The following is a 16,438-nucleotide window of genomic DNA, read 5'->3' on the forward strand; positions in this document are numbered from 1 at the left end:
ACACGGAACCGGAGAAATTTCGAAGTGACACTAGGTTACCTCAACGGGGATATGAACATCCCCAACAATAAGAATATCATACTTTTTCTTGACAGTAGGGAGAGGAAATTCCAAACCTCCAATAATGATTGATGGAATTTTCTCAATAGAATTTATGCTATGAACTTGAGGTTGTTTCCTCGGAAAATGTACCGTATGCTCATTTCCATTAACATAAAAGGTGACATTGCCTTTGTTGCAATCAATAACAGCACCTGCAGTATTTAAAACGGGTCTACCAAGGATAATCGACATATTGTCTTCCTCAGGGATATCAAGAATGACGAAGTCTGTTAAGATAGTAACGTTCGCAACAACAACAGGCACGTCCTCACAAATGCCGATAGGTATAGCGGTTGATTTATTAGTCATTTGCAAGGATATCTCGGTGGGTGTCAACTTAATTAATTCAAGTCTACGGTACAAGGAAAGAGGCATAACACTAACACCGGCTCCTAAATCACATAAAGCAGTTTTAACATAATTTCTTTTTATGGAGCATGGTATAGTGGGTACTCCGGGATCACCGAGTTTCTTAGGTATTCCACCCTTAAAGGTATAGTTGGCAAGCATGGTGGAAATCTGAGCTTCAGGTATTTTCCTCTTATTAGTTATGGTATCTTTCATATATTTAGAATAAGGGTTTGTTTTAAGCATATCAGTTAAGCGCATGCATAAGAAAATAGGTCTAATCATTTCAGCAAAATGCTCAAAGTCCTCATCATCCTTTGTCTTGTATAGTTTAGGAGGAAAGGGCATGGGTTTCTGAACCCATGGTTCTCTTTCTCTACCATGCTTCCTAGCAACAAAATCTCTCTTATCATAACATTGGTTTCTTGATTGTGGGTTATCAAGACCAACTGCAGGTTCAGTTTCTATATCATCGTTATTACTAGGTTGAGCATCTACATGAACATCATTATTATCATTATCATCAGGTTCATGTTCATCTCCGGATTGTGTTTCAGCATCAGAGATAGAAGTATTATTAGGATTCTCAGGTGTTTCTACATTAGGTTCACTAGAAGCATGCAAAGTCCTATCCTTCTTCTTTTTCTTCTTCTTAGAAGAACTAGGAGCATCTAGATTATTATTCTGAGAATCTTGTTCAATTCTCTTAGGGTGGCCTTCAGGATACAAAGGTTCCTGAGTCATTTTACCAGTTCTAGTATCCACTCTAACAGCACAGTCATGTCTATTATTTAGTTCAACTAGCAATTCATTCTGAGCTTTGAGTACTTGTCAGCTTGAGTAGCAACCATAGAAACATGTTTACTAGTAAGTTTAAATTCACCTTTAACTCTAGCTATATAATCATTCAAGCGTCCTATCATATAAGCATTATTCTTCAATTGTCTACCAACATAATCATTGAAATTTGCTTGTCTATTCATGAACTCATCAAATTCATCTAAGCATGGACTTTGAAATTTAGTAGATGGGATTTCATCCTTATCGTATCTATAGAGAGAATTTACCTTTACTACCTGTGTCGGGTTATCAAGAGGATGTGATTCTTTAACAGGCGGTATATTAAGACCTTGTATTTCTTCAATAGGAGGTAAATTCTTAATGTCTTCAGCTTTAATACCTTTCTGTTTCATTGATTTCTTTGCCTCTTGCATATCTTCAGGACTGAGAAATAGAACACCTCGCTTCTTCGGAGTAGGTTTAGGTATAGGCTTAGGAGTTGGCTCAATTAGTTCAGGAATTGCCTCAGGAATTGGCTCGGAAAGAGTCCAATTATTCTCATTAGTCAACAAATTGTTCAATAATAATTCAGCTTTGTCGACTGTTCTTTCCCTGAAAACACAACCAGCACAACTATCCAAGTGGTCCTTGGAAGCATCAGTTAGTCCATTATAGAAGATATCAAGTATTTCATTTTCTTAAGTGGATGATCAGGAAAAGCATTAAGTAATCGGAGAAGCCTCCCCCAAGCTTGTGGGAGACTCTCTTCTTTGATTTGCACAAAATTATATATTTCCCGCAAGGCAGCTTGTTTCTTATGAGCAGGAAAATACTTAGGAGAGAAGTAATAAATCATATTCTGGGGACTACGCACACAACCAGGATCAAGAGAATTAAACCAAGTCTTAGCATCACCCTTTAATGAGAGCAGAAATATCTTAAGTATGTAATAATAGCGAGACTTCTCATCATTAGTAAACAGGGTAGCTATATCATTTAACTTGGTGAGATGTGCCACAATAGTTTCAGATTCAGTGCCATAGAAAGGATCAGATTCAACTAAAGTAATAATCTCAGGATCAACAGAGAATTCATATTCCTTATCAGTAACAAAGATAGGTGAAGTGGCAAAAGCAGGGTCATGTTTCATTTTAGCATTTAAAGTCTTTTATTTCAGCTTAGCTAATAATTTCTTCAGATCTGATCTATCATTGCAAGCAAGAAAATCTCTAGCAGTTTCTTCATCCATAACTTAACACTCAGGAACAACAGGCAATTCATAATCGTTCAGAGAACTTTCATCATCACTATCATTAATAATTTCATTTCTCAATAATTTTATTCTCTCTAGCCTTAGTAAGTTGTTCATCAAGAAATTCACCTAATGGCACAGTAGTATCAAGCATAGAAGTAGTTTCATCATAAGTATCATGCATAGCAGAAGTGGCATCATAAATAACAATGCGACATATCAGAATTCATAGCAGTAGCAGGTTTAGGTGTCGCAAGATTATTCATAACAAAAGGAGAATCTAATGCAGAGCTAGATGGCAGTTCCTTACCTCCCCTCGTACTTGAGGGATAGATTTTAGTTTTTGCGTCTTTCAAGTTCTTCATAGTGATCAACATATTTAAATCCCAAGTGACTCAGAGAATAGAGTTATGCTCCCCGGTAATGGCGCCAGAAATTAGTCTTGATGACCCACAAGTGTAGGGGATCGCAACAACTTTCGAGGGTAGAGTATTCAACCCAAATTTATTGACTCGACACAAGGGGAGCAAAAGAATATTCTTGAGTATTAGCAGTTGAGTTGTTAATTCAACCACACCTGGATAACTTAGTATCTGCAGCAAGGTATTTAGTAGCAAAGTAGTATGATAGTAATGGTAATAGTAGTAAAGATAAAGATAGCAGAAGTAATATTTTTGGGTTTTGTAGTGATTGTAACAGTAGCAACGGAAAAGTAAATAAGCGAAGCACAAGATGTGAAAAGCTCGTAGGCAATGGATCAGTGATGGATAATTATGTCGGATGCGATTCCTCATGTAATAGCTATAACATAGGGTGACACGGAACTAGCTCCAATTCATCAATGTAATGTAGGCATGTATTCCGAATATAGTCATACGTGCTTATGGAAAAGAACTTGCATGATATCTTTTGTCCTACCCTCCCGTGGCAGCAGGGTCCTAGTGAAAACTAAGGGATATTAAGGCCTCCTTTTAATAGAGAACCGGACCAAAGCATTAACACATAGTGAATACATTAACTCCTCAAACTACGGTCATCACCGAGAAGTATCCCGATTATTGTCACTTCGGGGTTGTCGGATCATAACACATAATAGATGACTATAGACTTGCAAGATAGGATCAAGAACACACATATATTCATGAAAACATAATAGGTTCAGATCTGAAATCATGGCACTCGGGCCCTAGTGACAAGCATTAAGCATAGCAAAGTCATAACAACATCAATCTCAGAACATAGTGGATACTAGGGATCAAACACTAACAAAACTAACTTGATTACATGATAAATCTCATCCAACCCATCACCGTCCAGCAAGCCTATGATGGAATTACTCACGCACGGCGGTGAGCGTCATAAAATTGGTGATGGAGGATGGTTGATGATGACGACGGCGACGAATCCCCCTCTCTGGAGCCTCGAACGGATTCCAGATCAGCCCTCCCGAGAGAGATTAGGGCTTGGCGCGACTCCGTATCGTAAAACGTGATGAAACTTCCTCTGATTTTTATCTTCGCGAGACGGAATACATGGAGTTGGAGTTGAGGTCGGCGGAGTTGCAGGGGGCCCACGACACAGGGGGACGCGCCCAGAGGGGGTGGGCGCGCCCCCACCCTCGTGGACAGGGTGTGGGCCCCCTGGTCTTGATTCTTTCGCCAGTAATTTTTATATTTTCTGAAACTTGTCTCCGAGGATTTTCAGGTCATTCCGAAAACTTTTGTTTTCTACATATGAAACAACATCATGGTAATTCTGCTGAAAACAGCATCAGTTCGGGTTAGTTTCATTCAAATCATGCAAGTTAGAGTCCAAAACAAGGGCAAAAGTGTTTGGAAAAGTAGATACGTTGGAGACGTATCAGAGATCTTGCCCAAGGATATCTGGTTTGGATAGATTCTGGTCGTGCGCATCCATATCAGCCCACGCGGCTCCATGAGGGCGCGACGCGAAGCTCTGTTGTTTCTTGGAACCATGGGACATGTCGGTATCTCGATTTCCATGGCGTAGACAACGGTGGAGAATGTCATGGCAGCTGAGAGGATCAGTAAGGCGGAGGGAGCCTTGGAGGCGAGGGAGTCAGCCAGATGTTTGATAACTTTCAGAACCAGCACTGACAAGTGGGGGCGGCAACACTATAGGATTTCATTTTTGGTGGTGCTCCTCGGGTGCCGAGTCTTGACTTTTAGGGTGAAAACCTAAGGTCTGGCCTTAATTGGTTGTTCCTGTCAATTGTCTTGCTGAATGTATTGTTTTTAGAGCTCGGACTTTCTTTTGGGTGAAAACGTAAGATCTTGCATCTGGATACGACAGCGCTTGTGCACTGTTTCCTTCTTGAAGGCATCGCTTTTGGAGATCTTCTATGTTTTCTCGGTGTTGTTTTTTATGGTGGTTTATGTGCTACTGCTGAGAGAAGTCGATCACGTGGCGAGGTCTTTGTTTTTTAATTTCTTTTTATTTTATTTTCGGACTGTGTATATCATGAATGTCTTTGTGACATCTTGTTAGTGTAATTGATATTTTAGTAATATTAACATATTCCCTTTCAAAAAAGAAGAAGTGAACGAGTTAATCGTCAAACAAATAGTTGAAAACAAACCCAAACTCACATCGATCGCAAGGGCAGGTGATGCTTCCCAAACTAGGGTAGCTGCTGCCCAGGTGAGTTTTACAAGCTCATGCAGCTAAGAACATCTACAACTTGGGCACCCAAACCGTCACCAAATGCCGGGGCTTTCGTTATCCGGTCACTGATCGGTCATGAAAAACCGATTCTAGCGTCTTAAACCGTCCTCAAACCCCCGGACTGTCCGGCGCCCCTCATATCAAGCCCAAATGTAGAGCGGATATGGATGGCCCAGACGCGTTTGCCACGTCCACTTGGCCCAGCCTGGCCCACCCTTGCCCTATAAATATCCCCACCCGGAAAAATCTATAACGTAGTCAATCCGAACTTCACTTCACTCCCCTCTCCATACACTCCACTTACAAACCCCTACGATCACATTCAATGGCCCGCGACCGAAGCAGCGTTGATGCCGGTGGAGAATCCGACGGCTCAGACATGATTGGGCAAGCCTGTTATGCAAAGCGGAGCTCGATGATGTGTAGGAGATCACCCTCCGCATCATATTGAGGCAGCCGCGGCTCGACCAAGGCGGATCCGGCAATGAAAAATCAAATTTATTAGCCCTCGGCACCCGTCGACGCAGCACCGGCGACGCCGCTGGCCTGTCCCACCCGACGCCCATCGACGCAGCGTCGGCGACGCCGCTGGCCCATCCCGCATGGCGCGCAGCTTCGGCCGCTCTGCTCCGCTCCTTTAGGTACGTCGCCCACCACCACCCTCTGCTTCAAAAGTGGTAACCGCAGGGTCCTTGTGCCAGCGCCGGCGCTAGCGCGCACGAGGACGCCCCAAGAGTAGCCTTGCGCGAGCGGCAGTGGGTGATAGGGAGAGGGCAGCGGCGGGGAGGCGCTGACCGCGCTGGTTACACGCGAGCACGCCGGTTGATCCCGAGGTTGCACTCCTTGTGTCGGTTCTCTGCCACTCTCTCACGAGGGCGGAGACGGATGCACGACGCCTCCGTCGCAAGAATGTCAAGGCGCTCCGACTTGCCATCGAGTTGTTGGAGCGCGAGGCATACAAGGAGGTGGTGGTGAAGACGAAGGCGGCCCCCTATGCGAAGGAGCAGGGCCACCTGTTCTGCAGGCTGTCGGGCCAAAGGTGCAGCTCCGACTCCGACCTGACGGACGGGTCCACCTCCAACTTCGACAACCACAGACCTCCACATGCCGACGCCTACATGGAGGAGGTGCATAGCCGCGCCGACGACCCGAAGGGGAAGGGGCCGGCGAGGAAATAGTGATTTTCTTCGCCCTTCCCTATTTTATTTATGTGTTATCTATGTTCTATGTATTTGTAGAACTATGGCCCTTTTTGTCCGGCGGTGCAACGGTGATCCGGCGTGTTGATCGTGTTTATACGTAGCATTGCATGGGTTTGAAGTTTCCGATATTAGGGACGCGGATATGAAAACTAACATATGAGATATGAGACATGACGGGTCAGTGCCCGCTCGCTTGGTCAGCCAGTCGGTCCACGGTGAGGAAGGCCAAAGGGAGGGGGCTGGTTTTCCGTTTTTTTTCTGCTTGGATTGGATTGGATTGGATGGACGCTGCCGCCCATAAATACGAGGGAGACAAAGGGAGTGTGTGAGAAGCCAACAAGCCCAAGAGAAGAGAAGAGGGTTTTCATCTCCCGCTGCTGGTGGAGAGGGAAGATCCAGTCCTCGTCGCTGCTCGCACTGAGGCCGGCCAAGGTGACGATCGAGCTCCATCCATGGCCTATCCCTGCATTTTCTTCTTGAGTTTCTCTTTCCCATCTTGCCGAGCTTCTGGTCCTCCTTGTTTCGGAAGGTGCTGTGTTGTTTCATTTCTTTCTGTTTCCTTGCCGGCCGATCGATGGTTCGTAGATCCAGCCAAGCTAATCGCTGGTATGTATTAGGTATACGACACTCGCTGGATCGATCGGCGGCTCTCGGTATTTTTTCCGGCGGCGGAATCGACGGATCGTGTGGCTTCCGCCGCCGCGTTGGTTCATCTTCTTCATGCCATGGTCCGTCCGTCGTACAAAGCTAGCTAGGATTCGGGCTTTTAACTCTGTGAGTGATGATGAAACAGTCGCTAGTGCTTGCTTGCTTGCTTGCCGGTTTCTTTTGCGCACGAGGGTCTTCAGGCTGGTTTGATGATGTGTTTCTTCTTCATTTCTTTTCTTCTTCTTGCTGCAAAGTATGGTGATGTTGTACTGATCGATCGTTTCCTTGTTTCGTAATGGTTTCCGGATTCCTGATTATTAGTATTATTATAATTATATGAAAAAACACATGGAACTAATTAACTAATTAATCGTGGAGCGCTGCACACAGGTAGTGGTTGTACTTGAAAAAAAGAATGGAACACTTAGTTAATTCCCTGCCCAAATTAAAATATATAGCCTTGTTTGGTCAGATTCCCTTGCTGTGTTTTTCTTTGTAGATGAGTAGCAAGGGTGATCCAAATCCAAGCAAGTCCCATGGCGAACCCAGCAAGTCACAAATGTCCCACACTGAAAAGGGCGATCGCAGCAAGACGGCCACCCCTCGGAGGCTACCGATCACGAGGCCACCTGAACTTGGCAAGAGGGGGGAGACCATACAGCTACTCACGAACCACTTCAAAGTCTCTGGGAATCAAACACATGACTTCTTTTACCACTACAATGTAGGAGAACATGCCTCGTCCTACCTACATTACATAGCTAGTCCATCACCGTTCCAGTTCTTGAAATTAATTTCCATGCATTGGCTACATTTTGACACTTGGTTTTCAATTTTGTTGGATCGTATCGAGCGCAGGTGGATCTCAAGTATGAAGACGATCATCCGGTAACCGGACAAGGAGTATGCAGAAAGGTGATGAAGCAGCTGCACGAGACCTATGCCTCTTTGCTTCAAGGCAAGCAGTTCGCCTACGATGGCGACAAAAGCCTCTTCACCTCTGGGCCTCTCCCATTTGCCTCCAATGTTTTTGATGTTGTCGTAGACGGCGATGCTTCGTCCAGAAAGTAAGGCATTCGTCAACTTCAATCCATCACCCATTTCTCACCAGGGAAAGCTGATCTGTTCTTAAGCTCACCGATCTCTCTTTGGTCGGGGGAATTGTCTTGCCATTTACCTCTGCAGGATTGCAACGAGCCAGAGCCCAGGAGGAGTTGGCAGCCCAGGGCCAAGTGACAAGAAAAGAATGAAACGGGCAGGACTTGACAAAAGGATCAAGGTGGGTATTACCTTCACAGCAAAGGTTCCGATCAGTGCCATTGGCCATGTCCTTGGTGGTGGTCAGGACACTGAGAACTCGCAGGAAGTTCTTCGGGTTCTTGACATCATTCTGAGGCAGAACGCTGCAAGACAGTACGTTGTTGTGTTTATTTAAGAACAACTTCTTCTATCTTTTATCTAAAATGTTGCGAACTCTATGATTACTCATTCTTAGTCTCTTTCTTAATCACTTTCTTGTTGGCTGCAGGAATTGCCTCTTAGTCCGACAGTCTTTTTTTCGTAGAGATTCTGATTACGTCAAGTTGGGTGGCCGTGTTCTCGGTTGTCAGGGTTTTCATTCTAGTGTTCGACCCACTCAAAGTGGGCATTTACTCAATGTTGGTATGTTTATAACCTACCTAGTGGCCTAATTTGCACGAGCTTCCTGGTAAAACGTTTTTTACAAGATTGACGGTGCATGTTTACACGCATGATATATAGATTATTGAATTTGTGCAGATTTATCCACCACCATGGTAGTGGAACCTGGGCCGGTGATTGCTTTTCTGCTCTCCAACCAGGGTGTCAGGGACACTTCTAGCATTGACTGGGGCAAAGTAGGCTGAAACTTAGTGATTTCTTGTTAACATATTCATAGCCCTTCAAACATTCATCATTACTACACTACAATGTTTCCCTGCTCTAATCTTGGTCATCCATGACATAACTTTAGGCTAAACGGGCACTGAATAAATTAAGGATTGAAACCACTCACACGAAGGCGGAATTTAGGATTGTCGGATTGTCCGAAAACAGTTGCTATAACCAGACGTAAGATGTTACTCTTGATTTGAATCAGGAAATGTGAGTTCACGGCACATGCCTCAGCTGCTCTCATTTCAATATAATTCATATAATTTTTTTTGATCTAGGTTCCCACTAAAGCAAAAAGATGGCAACGGCACTGTGGATGTAACTGTCTATGATTACTTCATGGACCGTTGGTCGATGAAGCTGGAGAAGTCTGCTCATATGCCATGTCTAAATGTGGGGAAGCCAAACCGCCCAACATACCTCCCGCTGGAGGTCCCTCCCTCGCTTCCTATTCTTGTTTTGAATCAGTCTTTTGGTAGTCATGTCTTTTTTTTGTGTGTGCTCATTTCCATGTTTGTTACAGGTTTGCCGTCTAGTGCCATTGCAAAGGTATAAAAGGTCTCTGTCCACGTCGCAAAGGTCAAAGCTGGTGGAGGCATCCAGGCAGAGGCCGGATCAGAGGATGTCGAAGTTGCATGGTGTAAGTTACTCTGATACCCTGAATTCAGCTAAACTGCGGTAGATACGTTCACAACGTGTCCTAAAAACATCAAAAAGACAAAAAATAAATTCTCAATTTTGTTTACCAATCATGGTAGGAGTTGCGTGCCAATGATTATGATTCCGAGCCAATGATGAGGGAATGCGGCATATCAATAGTTCCAGACTTTACCCAGGTTCAGGGTAGAGTCCTTGAGGCACCACAGGTGTTGGCAGAGCCCTACCTGTTCTTTTGACTGGCTGTTTTTGAATGCGTACTGACACTGTGCGCACGCCCTTTTCTGCTTTGCATCTAATTAAGTATCTAATGTGCAGTTAAGCGTTGCAGATGGTAGACAACTATACACACCTAATGGGAGATGGAACTTCAATAAAGACGTGAGCAACTGACCATACCTGTTGATTGGACTCCACATATATCCACCATATACTATTTATTATCGCGTCGACGTGGTAACATTCCCAGTTCTATTCTTCAGGGGTTTATTCAGCCGATTGAGTTTACGAAGATCTGGGGAGTCGTTAATTTTTCTACACGGCGTGATGTTGAAGATCTTGTTTTTCGCCTTTTCCAATGTGGTGACAAGAAGGGAATTGTAAGTTCGCCGCTTCACCTTATGTTGGGCCTTTTCAAGTGTCCTGGTAGCGCTCAACCAGTTTGATTTGCAGAAAATGGACAAATATACAGCTGTAATTCAGGAGAGGCATCAAATGAAACATGAATCTCCGGCAAAAACGGTGGAGGATATGTTTCATCAGATAAACAGAGTATTCGGAGAAAATAATCCAGAGTTTCTCCTGTGTGTTCTTCCTGAGAAGAACTGTGACATATATGGTTTGCTCTGCCTCTGCTAACTCAGCCTTGCTAATAAGCTTCAATATGCCTCTACCAGCCATCCAAGCCTTTCTTCTTGTTCTTATCAGGAGCATGGAAGCGCGAATGCCTTGCACAACGTGGCATTGTTACACAATGCTTGGTTCCTCCTCCCAATGCCAAAGATCAGTACCTCACAAATGTGCTGCTAAAGATAAATGCCAAGGTTTGGATTATGATTTGCATTGCCATCTTCAATGTACCACATATATACTTTGGATTTGTTAGCTGAAAAACTGAATGCTTTGCTTTTATTAATTTTTTTCTTGCCAAACAGCTTGGCGGCTTGAATTCATTGCTGAAAAAGGAAATAGCCCGTGCTATTCCTCATGTGTCGAGGATTCCAACCATCATCTTTGGTATGGACGTTTCCCATGGTTCACCAGGGCGTGACGTGCCATCGGTTGCTGCAGTAAGTAACATATTATGCTTCTGTTTTCAGTTTCCTGCAGTAAGAAACTTAGGTGTCAGCTGATAGTCCTTGAGAGATTTTCCAACCGATAATTTTCTGACTCACCCCGGTATTTTTGGCTTTTACCTAGGTTGTTAGTTCATTGGAGTGGCCAATCATCTCAAAATACAGAGCTTCTGTGTGCACTCTACCACCCAGGCAGGAAATGATCAAAACCTTGTTTAAGCAAGATGGAGATACTGATCATGGCCTCATTAAGTGAGTTTCTGCTGCATAGGTTTTAGATAAGTGAAATTTAAACAATGTTAATAACAGTGCTTCCTAACCGTATGCTTTTCTTTTTCTTCTTTTTGCTCACTGGGCTATAACATTTCAGGGATTCACTAGTTGCCTTCCTCGGAAAAGACAATAAACTGAAGCCGGAACAAATTATCATTTTCAGGTCAGTTGTCCTCCTGGGATAATGTGCGCAAACGCTAACTGATAGTGTACTTTCTACTTCAGCATCATAACTTTTTTTTTGGAAAATAATCATAACTGTCGTGTAGAAATTGGTTTATTAATTGTGTGTTGTCCCTCAGGACACTCCCCACATTTTATTCATAGTGTTAAGAGTACAAACTGACTCTAATACTTGACGTCTTCAGTAAGTTTACTTTGGCACCCTGATGCTGTCTAAGGAGTTCTATTGTCTTGATATTAGGGATGGAGTTAGTGAGAGCCAGTTCGATCAGGTGTTGAATGATGAGCTAGGCCAGATCATGGAGGTAACATAAATGACATCCAATTCTTCCTCATGCGCCGGTTCTTGATGTAATGATGTAATTCTAATTGATACTACAGGCATGCAGGTTTTTTGGCGACGAGCATTTTGGTGGCAACTGGTTCCCCAAGTTCACAGTGATAGTTGCACAGAAGAATCATCACACAAGATTTTTCTTGCGGAATGGAGTGAATAATGTCCCCCCTGGTAACCTATATCTTTTATCCAAGTACCTTTACATTCTTTCAAAAAAAAATCTGAATTTTCAATCTTTCAATTTTAGTGGAGGACGGCAATCATCGGGATCATTAGGTTGTTCCGTTTGTATATACGCATTCACACGAAATCAAAAACACTTGATAAGAATCTCTACACACCTAGCTACCAGAAAACTATTATTTGCAATTTTGTATGGATCAAACAAGCTCAATTTCTGTGCTTTTTGTACACATACATTCTTATCATAGTCCTACTTCCCCGTTGTTTAGGTACTGTGGTTGATGGAGTAATCTGCCATCCCAGGAACTATGATTTCTACATGTGTGCTCATGCTGGCATTATCGTATGTTCTCTCTATACCTTGTGTGAGTTGTGATTGTAATTCACTGCTTTGCAAATGCTTATTTGAATCTAATTAAGTCAGTCCTCTATGCTCATGTGTTAATTCCAGGGGACTACAAGGCCAACACACTACCATGTGCTCCATGATGAGATAGGCTTCTCTACTGACGATCTGCAGGAGCTCGTGCACTCCCTGTCCTACACGTATGTGCACTGAAACAGTTACAAAAGATTCAATTGTTACCTTAATTTGCCTCTGGTCCATGACCATAGTTGCACTCTTTGTGACATTTTGATGCTTGTGTACTCGTTTCAGGTATCAGAGGAGCACCACAGCCATCTCAGTAGGTAATATAATTAAGCATGATTTGCCATTACTTGATTGATCTCGCAACATCATATCAGTCAAAACGGCATGCATGGCTGATCATCTGATTTTCGCTCTCTCTCAGTTGCTCCCATCTACTATGCACACCTTGCCGCGGCGCAGGTGGCCAAGTTCACCAGGCTCGATGACGGCATGTCGGAGACGTCATCCCAGGCTGAGGCTGCGCCGGTGCCGGAGCTGCCTCGTCTGCATCCCAATGTGGCATCGTCCATGTTCTTCTGCTGAGTCGTCCCGTGGTTTGCCCATCGTCTGTTATTAGTGACTGGAACTTTATCAAATGCTACATGGAACCGGTCATGGTGCTTTTGGTTTTAGCTGCTAGTAGATTTAATGGATGTTATCTGGAAGAACAATCTTTGATTGCTACCATATGGTACTTTCCGTGGAGCTCCTTCGCAATAATAATCTGAACTTTCGATAGTCAGGACCTTAAACTCTGCTCATGTGCTCCTGCAAAAAAAAAAAAAAAAAAAAAACTCTGCTCATGTGCATCGTGCCAACGTATTCGGGGTGTCAAGTTTATAAATGTCCAACGGTTTATAACATTTAGCTTAACAATAAGTGTCACCATAGTTTTTTTTTTATTCTATACTTTGCTGTTAATTACTTCAATTAGCAAGGAAAGGCATGGCTGTTGAGCCTGCTTACAGGTTAGAGGAGATTGTAGTGAAATGAAATATGCTAACAGTAAAATATAGGATTACCCATTATTAAATTTATTTCTTATGCAAACCAGAGGTGCCAGGTAGCCACAAAAATGCAACTAAGAGATAATTATTTGAGGATAGTACTAATTAAGCAACAACTTGCAATCTAGAAGTAATTTCTCGATTTCAAACTGAAATTATGAGGTAGTAATTTGCAATATTCATATCAGTGCAAAATACAGGAGAGAGAAAAAAATTCCATCCTCATCTAGGCAATGAAGCAAACCTTTCTCATATTTTGACTCCAATTTAGACCTGAAGCCCAACCTTGTCCAGCGCCTTCACGGTGGTGCCGGTGGCCATGAGATCTGGCGCCTTTGACTTGCCCCTCTCGGAATTCCACTTTGATCTGGCCACGGGGGACCTGTGTTGTGTGCTTGTCTCGGCTGTGGGCGCCAATTGACGATGGGATTTGGGTTGCAGAGTGTGGTAGAGCTGCGCTAGTTGGGAAGGTCGGCTGCCGGCAGGAAACATGTGAGGTTGATCTCTCGGATCCGAGGCGGCGGCCTCGGCTTTGGCGGGAGGCGGGCGCTAAGGCTGGTCATAGTGAGAGTAACATAGGTAGTAACATACATGCCACATAAGCAAAGAAGATGATGTGTCACGCAATTAATGAAGAGAGAGACAAATAGAGTAATATATATATATATGTTACCATCACATAGCGCTTTCCAATGCAAAATGAGTCTATAAAGCAATAAATGAAGATTTATATGTTATCACACTTATGTTACTCCCCACTATGAAGGTAGTAACATAGACTAGTAACATAACATGTGCATGTTACTAGTCTAAGTTACTCCCCACTATGACTAGCCTAATGCTGGCTGCTCCAATTGGCCACGCGGGCGGCGAGTGGACGGTGGGTATAGTGACATCGTGTGGGGCGCCTGTACCTCTTTTCGTGTCTGATCTGAAGGTTGTTGCCACGCCTAGCTCATCTACCTTCTAGATCCAGTTCTGGGTGCTGGTCGCCAGATTTGGGGCGGGTGGCTCGTTATGGTAGTTAGGGTTCCGGAAGAAAAACCCGGCTCAAGGATGGCCATGATGATGACGACGACATCCGTGGGTGTTGCCCCCTTCTTGGAGGCGCCGTCGAGGACCTCTTTCCCCTTCTCACGTCGACCCGAGAGAAAACTCAATCCTTTTCGATTGGCATGTGTTGCCGCTTTGTTGAAGGCGCCACTATCGAACTATGGGGGTTGTGATTGTGTTAGCCGGTCGGCATCGGGTTTTCGACGGTGGCTTGAGACCTTGCTTCGGCGACACCCCTCCTCTGCTACCGCTCCCTATGTTTTGCGACTCTGATCACTTACATCAGCCCAAGTGGTTTCCCATGGGCGGCGGTGGTTTTGTTCTTGCGGCGATCTCGGCATGGTTTGGTGGTCACACTTGGTTTCTCTTCCTTGGCGACCCTGTTGGAAGTAGGTTCCAATTGAGCTCTAGGGTAAGCGACTTCGCGTGCTGATGTGTCATGCCCTTGGAGCCAAGCACAATAGGGCGCAGGGGGGGGGGGGCATCTTCAGCAGTGGAGACGGAAGTTAGCACGACTTGTTCCGGACACCCCGTGATATATGACGGCGTGCTCCAACCCTTTTCTCTGCTCACTTCATGTACATCACTCATTTTGGCTTCATTAGTGTCGACTTGGCGGGTGAGGACTTTGACTATCAAGCTGCACTTCTTGTTTAGTTATTTATTTTCTCACTTGTTTCGTCAAGCGTCTTGTAAGTTGATCATGCAGCGTCATGTATGATGTATCTGTCGTTTTTCCTGTTTCTCAGGGTGTTATTAATTTAATGTCAGGTATATCTTTCTTCAAGAAAAATTTGCCACTCATGTCAACTGACTATTCATTACAAGAAATATGTCAACTAGTGACCTTCTGTCAGTGACCCTGGAAGAATTGGTCATAGATCTATGACCATTTCAGACCAATTGGTCAAAAGCTGTTCGGGGGGCTCCAAACCCTAAACAATAACGACCATTTTGGTCAGAAAGGTCGTAATTTCCTTACACGAAATGGTCATAAAGCAGATAGCGCAGCTCCGCTGCCTTATTTCTAGCTGATCATGACCAATATAGATGGTCATAACCTTGTAAATTGTGGTGGGTTGCTATGACTAGGCGCCACCTCATCAGTTTTGCCTATGTGTCATGTCCATGTGGCAGTTTTTGCCCTAGGTTGTGAAGCAACCTATATTTCTGTCATTCCCAAAATTCCCAAAAAAATCTTATAAATTCTTTGGGTCATATCTTCGTCAAATATGTAAAAAACCTTCCTTGCGCTTGCGTAGTTCAAAAATAATTCAAAAATATTCATTTTCCTATTCTGTTCAGAAAAACACTTTGTGAAGGAAGTACCACTTTGGCATGTCCAAATGGTATCCATTTTCTACAGTGCTTTCCTCTACCCAAATAACCATCCTCCACCAAATGTCAGCTCAATACATTCATTATTTTGAGCCCGGCTTCAACATTCGTATTTATGTCCAGTGTGGTACTTTGCAAAGCAAGTACCACCTAGGCTCCTCCTTTTGAGCTGAAAATTTGTGAAGACGGTCTTCTTAGTAATTGATCATCCTCAGCCAAAACTCACACCCATTAGCCATGTGCATTTCCCATACCGCTAATCAAACACTTGGCTGCTTATTCATGTTTGAGCATCGATCGGTCTCCTCATGAGAATCTTATGTTGTGATTTTCTTCCTAGCACCTACCTGGGGAGTGCCCAACCCACTAGACATGCCTAGGAAGCCCAGAACACATGGCATCGCCACGGTCACTCGATGACCACGCGGCGGGCATGCGAGTTTACGCGCTCTAGAGTTGGGGCCCTCGGCCATCGTCCAAACCTCGACGTATCGCCACCAAACCATGTATTTATGATTAAATAGGTACTTATGTAACTAGAAATGATTTTTGGAAAAAATAAATAGCAAACTATGAGGCAGCTGCAGTTCAAATTTGACCCGCTTCCAGATGAATCGGCGGGAATTTGTCTTTTTCACCAGAGGTGGATCAAAACTTTTGACACCCAACCATTTTGTCAATTGTGCATTAAATATGGCCTAGTATTTTATAAAATTGATTTGTTCCAAATTTGCAACAAATATATGGTAGGTCCTTCATAAAAAAAACT

The 16,438-nt window shown here is 43.8% G+C and overlaps 1 protein-coding gene across 1 annotated transcript; it reads left to right on the forward strand.

Annotated features, from left to right (window-relative positions):
* Positions 1-5,492: 5,492 nt before the first annotated feature.
* On the forward strand, positions 5,493-12,826 carry LOC119339527 (protein argonaute 4A-like). Its single transcript, XM_037611550.1, has 25 exons — positions 5,493-5,562; positions 5,673-5,808; positions 6,042-6,294; positions 7,517-7,741; positions 7,876-8,084; positions 8,203-8,430; positions 8,546-8,679; positions 8,797-8,894; positions 9,011-9,108; positions 9,210-9,363; positions 9,455-9,571; positions 9,690-9,797; positions 9,907-9,969; positions 10,071-10,187; positions 10,261-10,426; positions 10,516-10,631; positions 10,743-10,877; positions 11,008-11,135; positions 11,254-11,319; positions 11,581-11,644; positions 11,721-11,847; positions 12,129-12,202; positions 12,311-12,405; positions 12,518-12,549; positions 12,654-12,826. Exons 1-25 carry the CDS (start codon positions 5,493-5,495, stop codon positions 12,812-12,814), a joined length of 3,174 nt encoding a protein of 1,057 aa, XP_037467447.1. The 3' UTR covers positions 12,815-12,826.
* Positions 12,827-16,438: the final 3,612 nt, after the last annotated feature.

Source organism: Triticum dicoccoides, chromosome 7B, assembly GCF_002162155.2.
Source record: "Triticum dicoccoides isolate Atlit2015 ecotype Zavitan chromosome 7B, WEW_v2.0, whole genome shotgun sequence".
Classification (NCBI taxonomy): Eukaryota; Viridiplantae; Streptophyta; class Magnoliopsida; order Poales; family Poaceae; genus Triticum; species Triticum dicoccoides.

Bases quoted from the DNA above. Each gene is read 5' to 3' on its own strand.
- LOC119339527 (XM_037611550.1), top strand. From the start codon at position 5,493: ATGGCCCGCGACCGAAGCAGCGTTGATGCCGGTGGAGAATCCGACGGC. The intron at 10,878-11,007 runs GTAAGTAACATA...GCTTTTACCTAG, and splicing joins ACGTGCCATCGGTTGCTGCA to GTTGTTAGTTCATTGGAGTG. The intron at 12,406-12,517 runs GTATGTGCACTG...TACTCGTTTCAG, and splicing joins GTGCACTCCCTGTCCTACAC to GTATCAGAGGAGCACCACAG.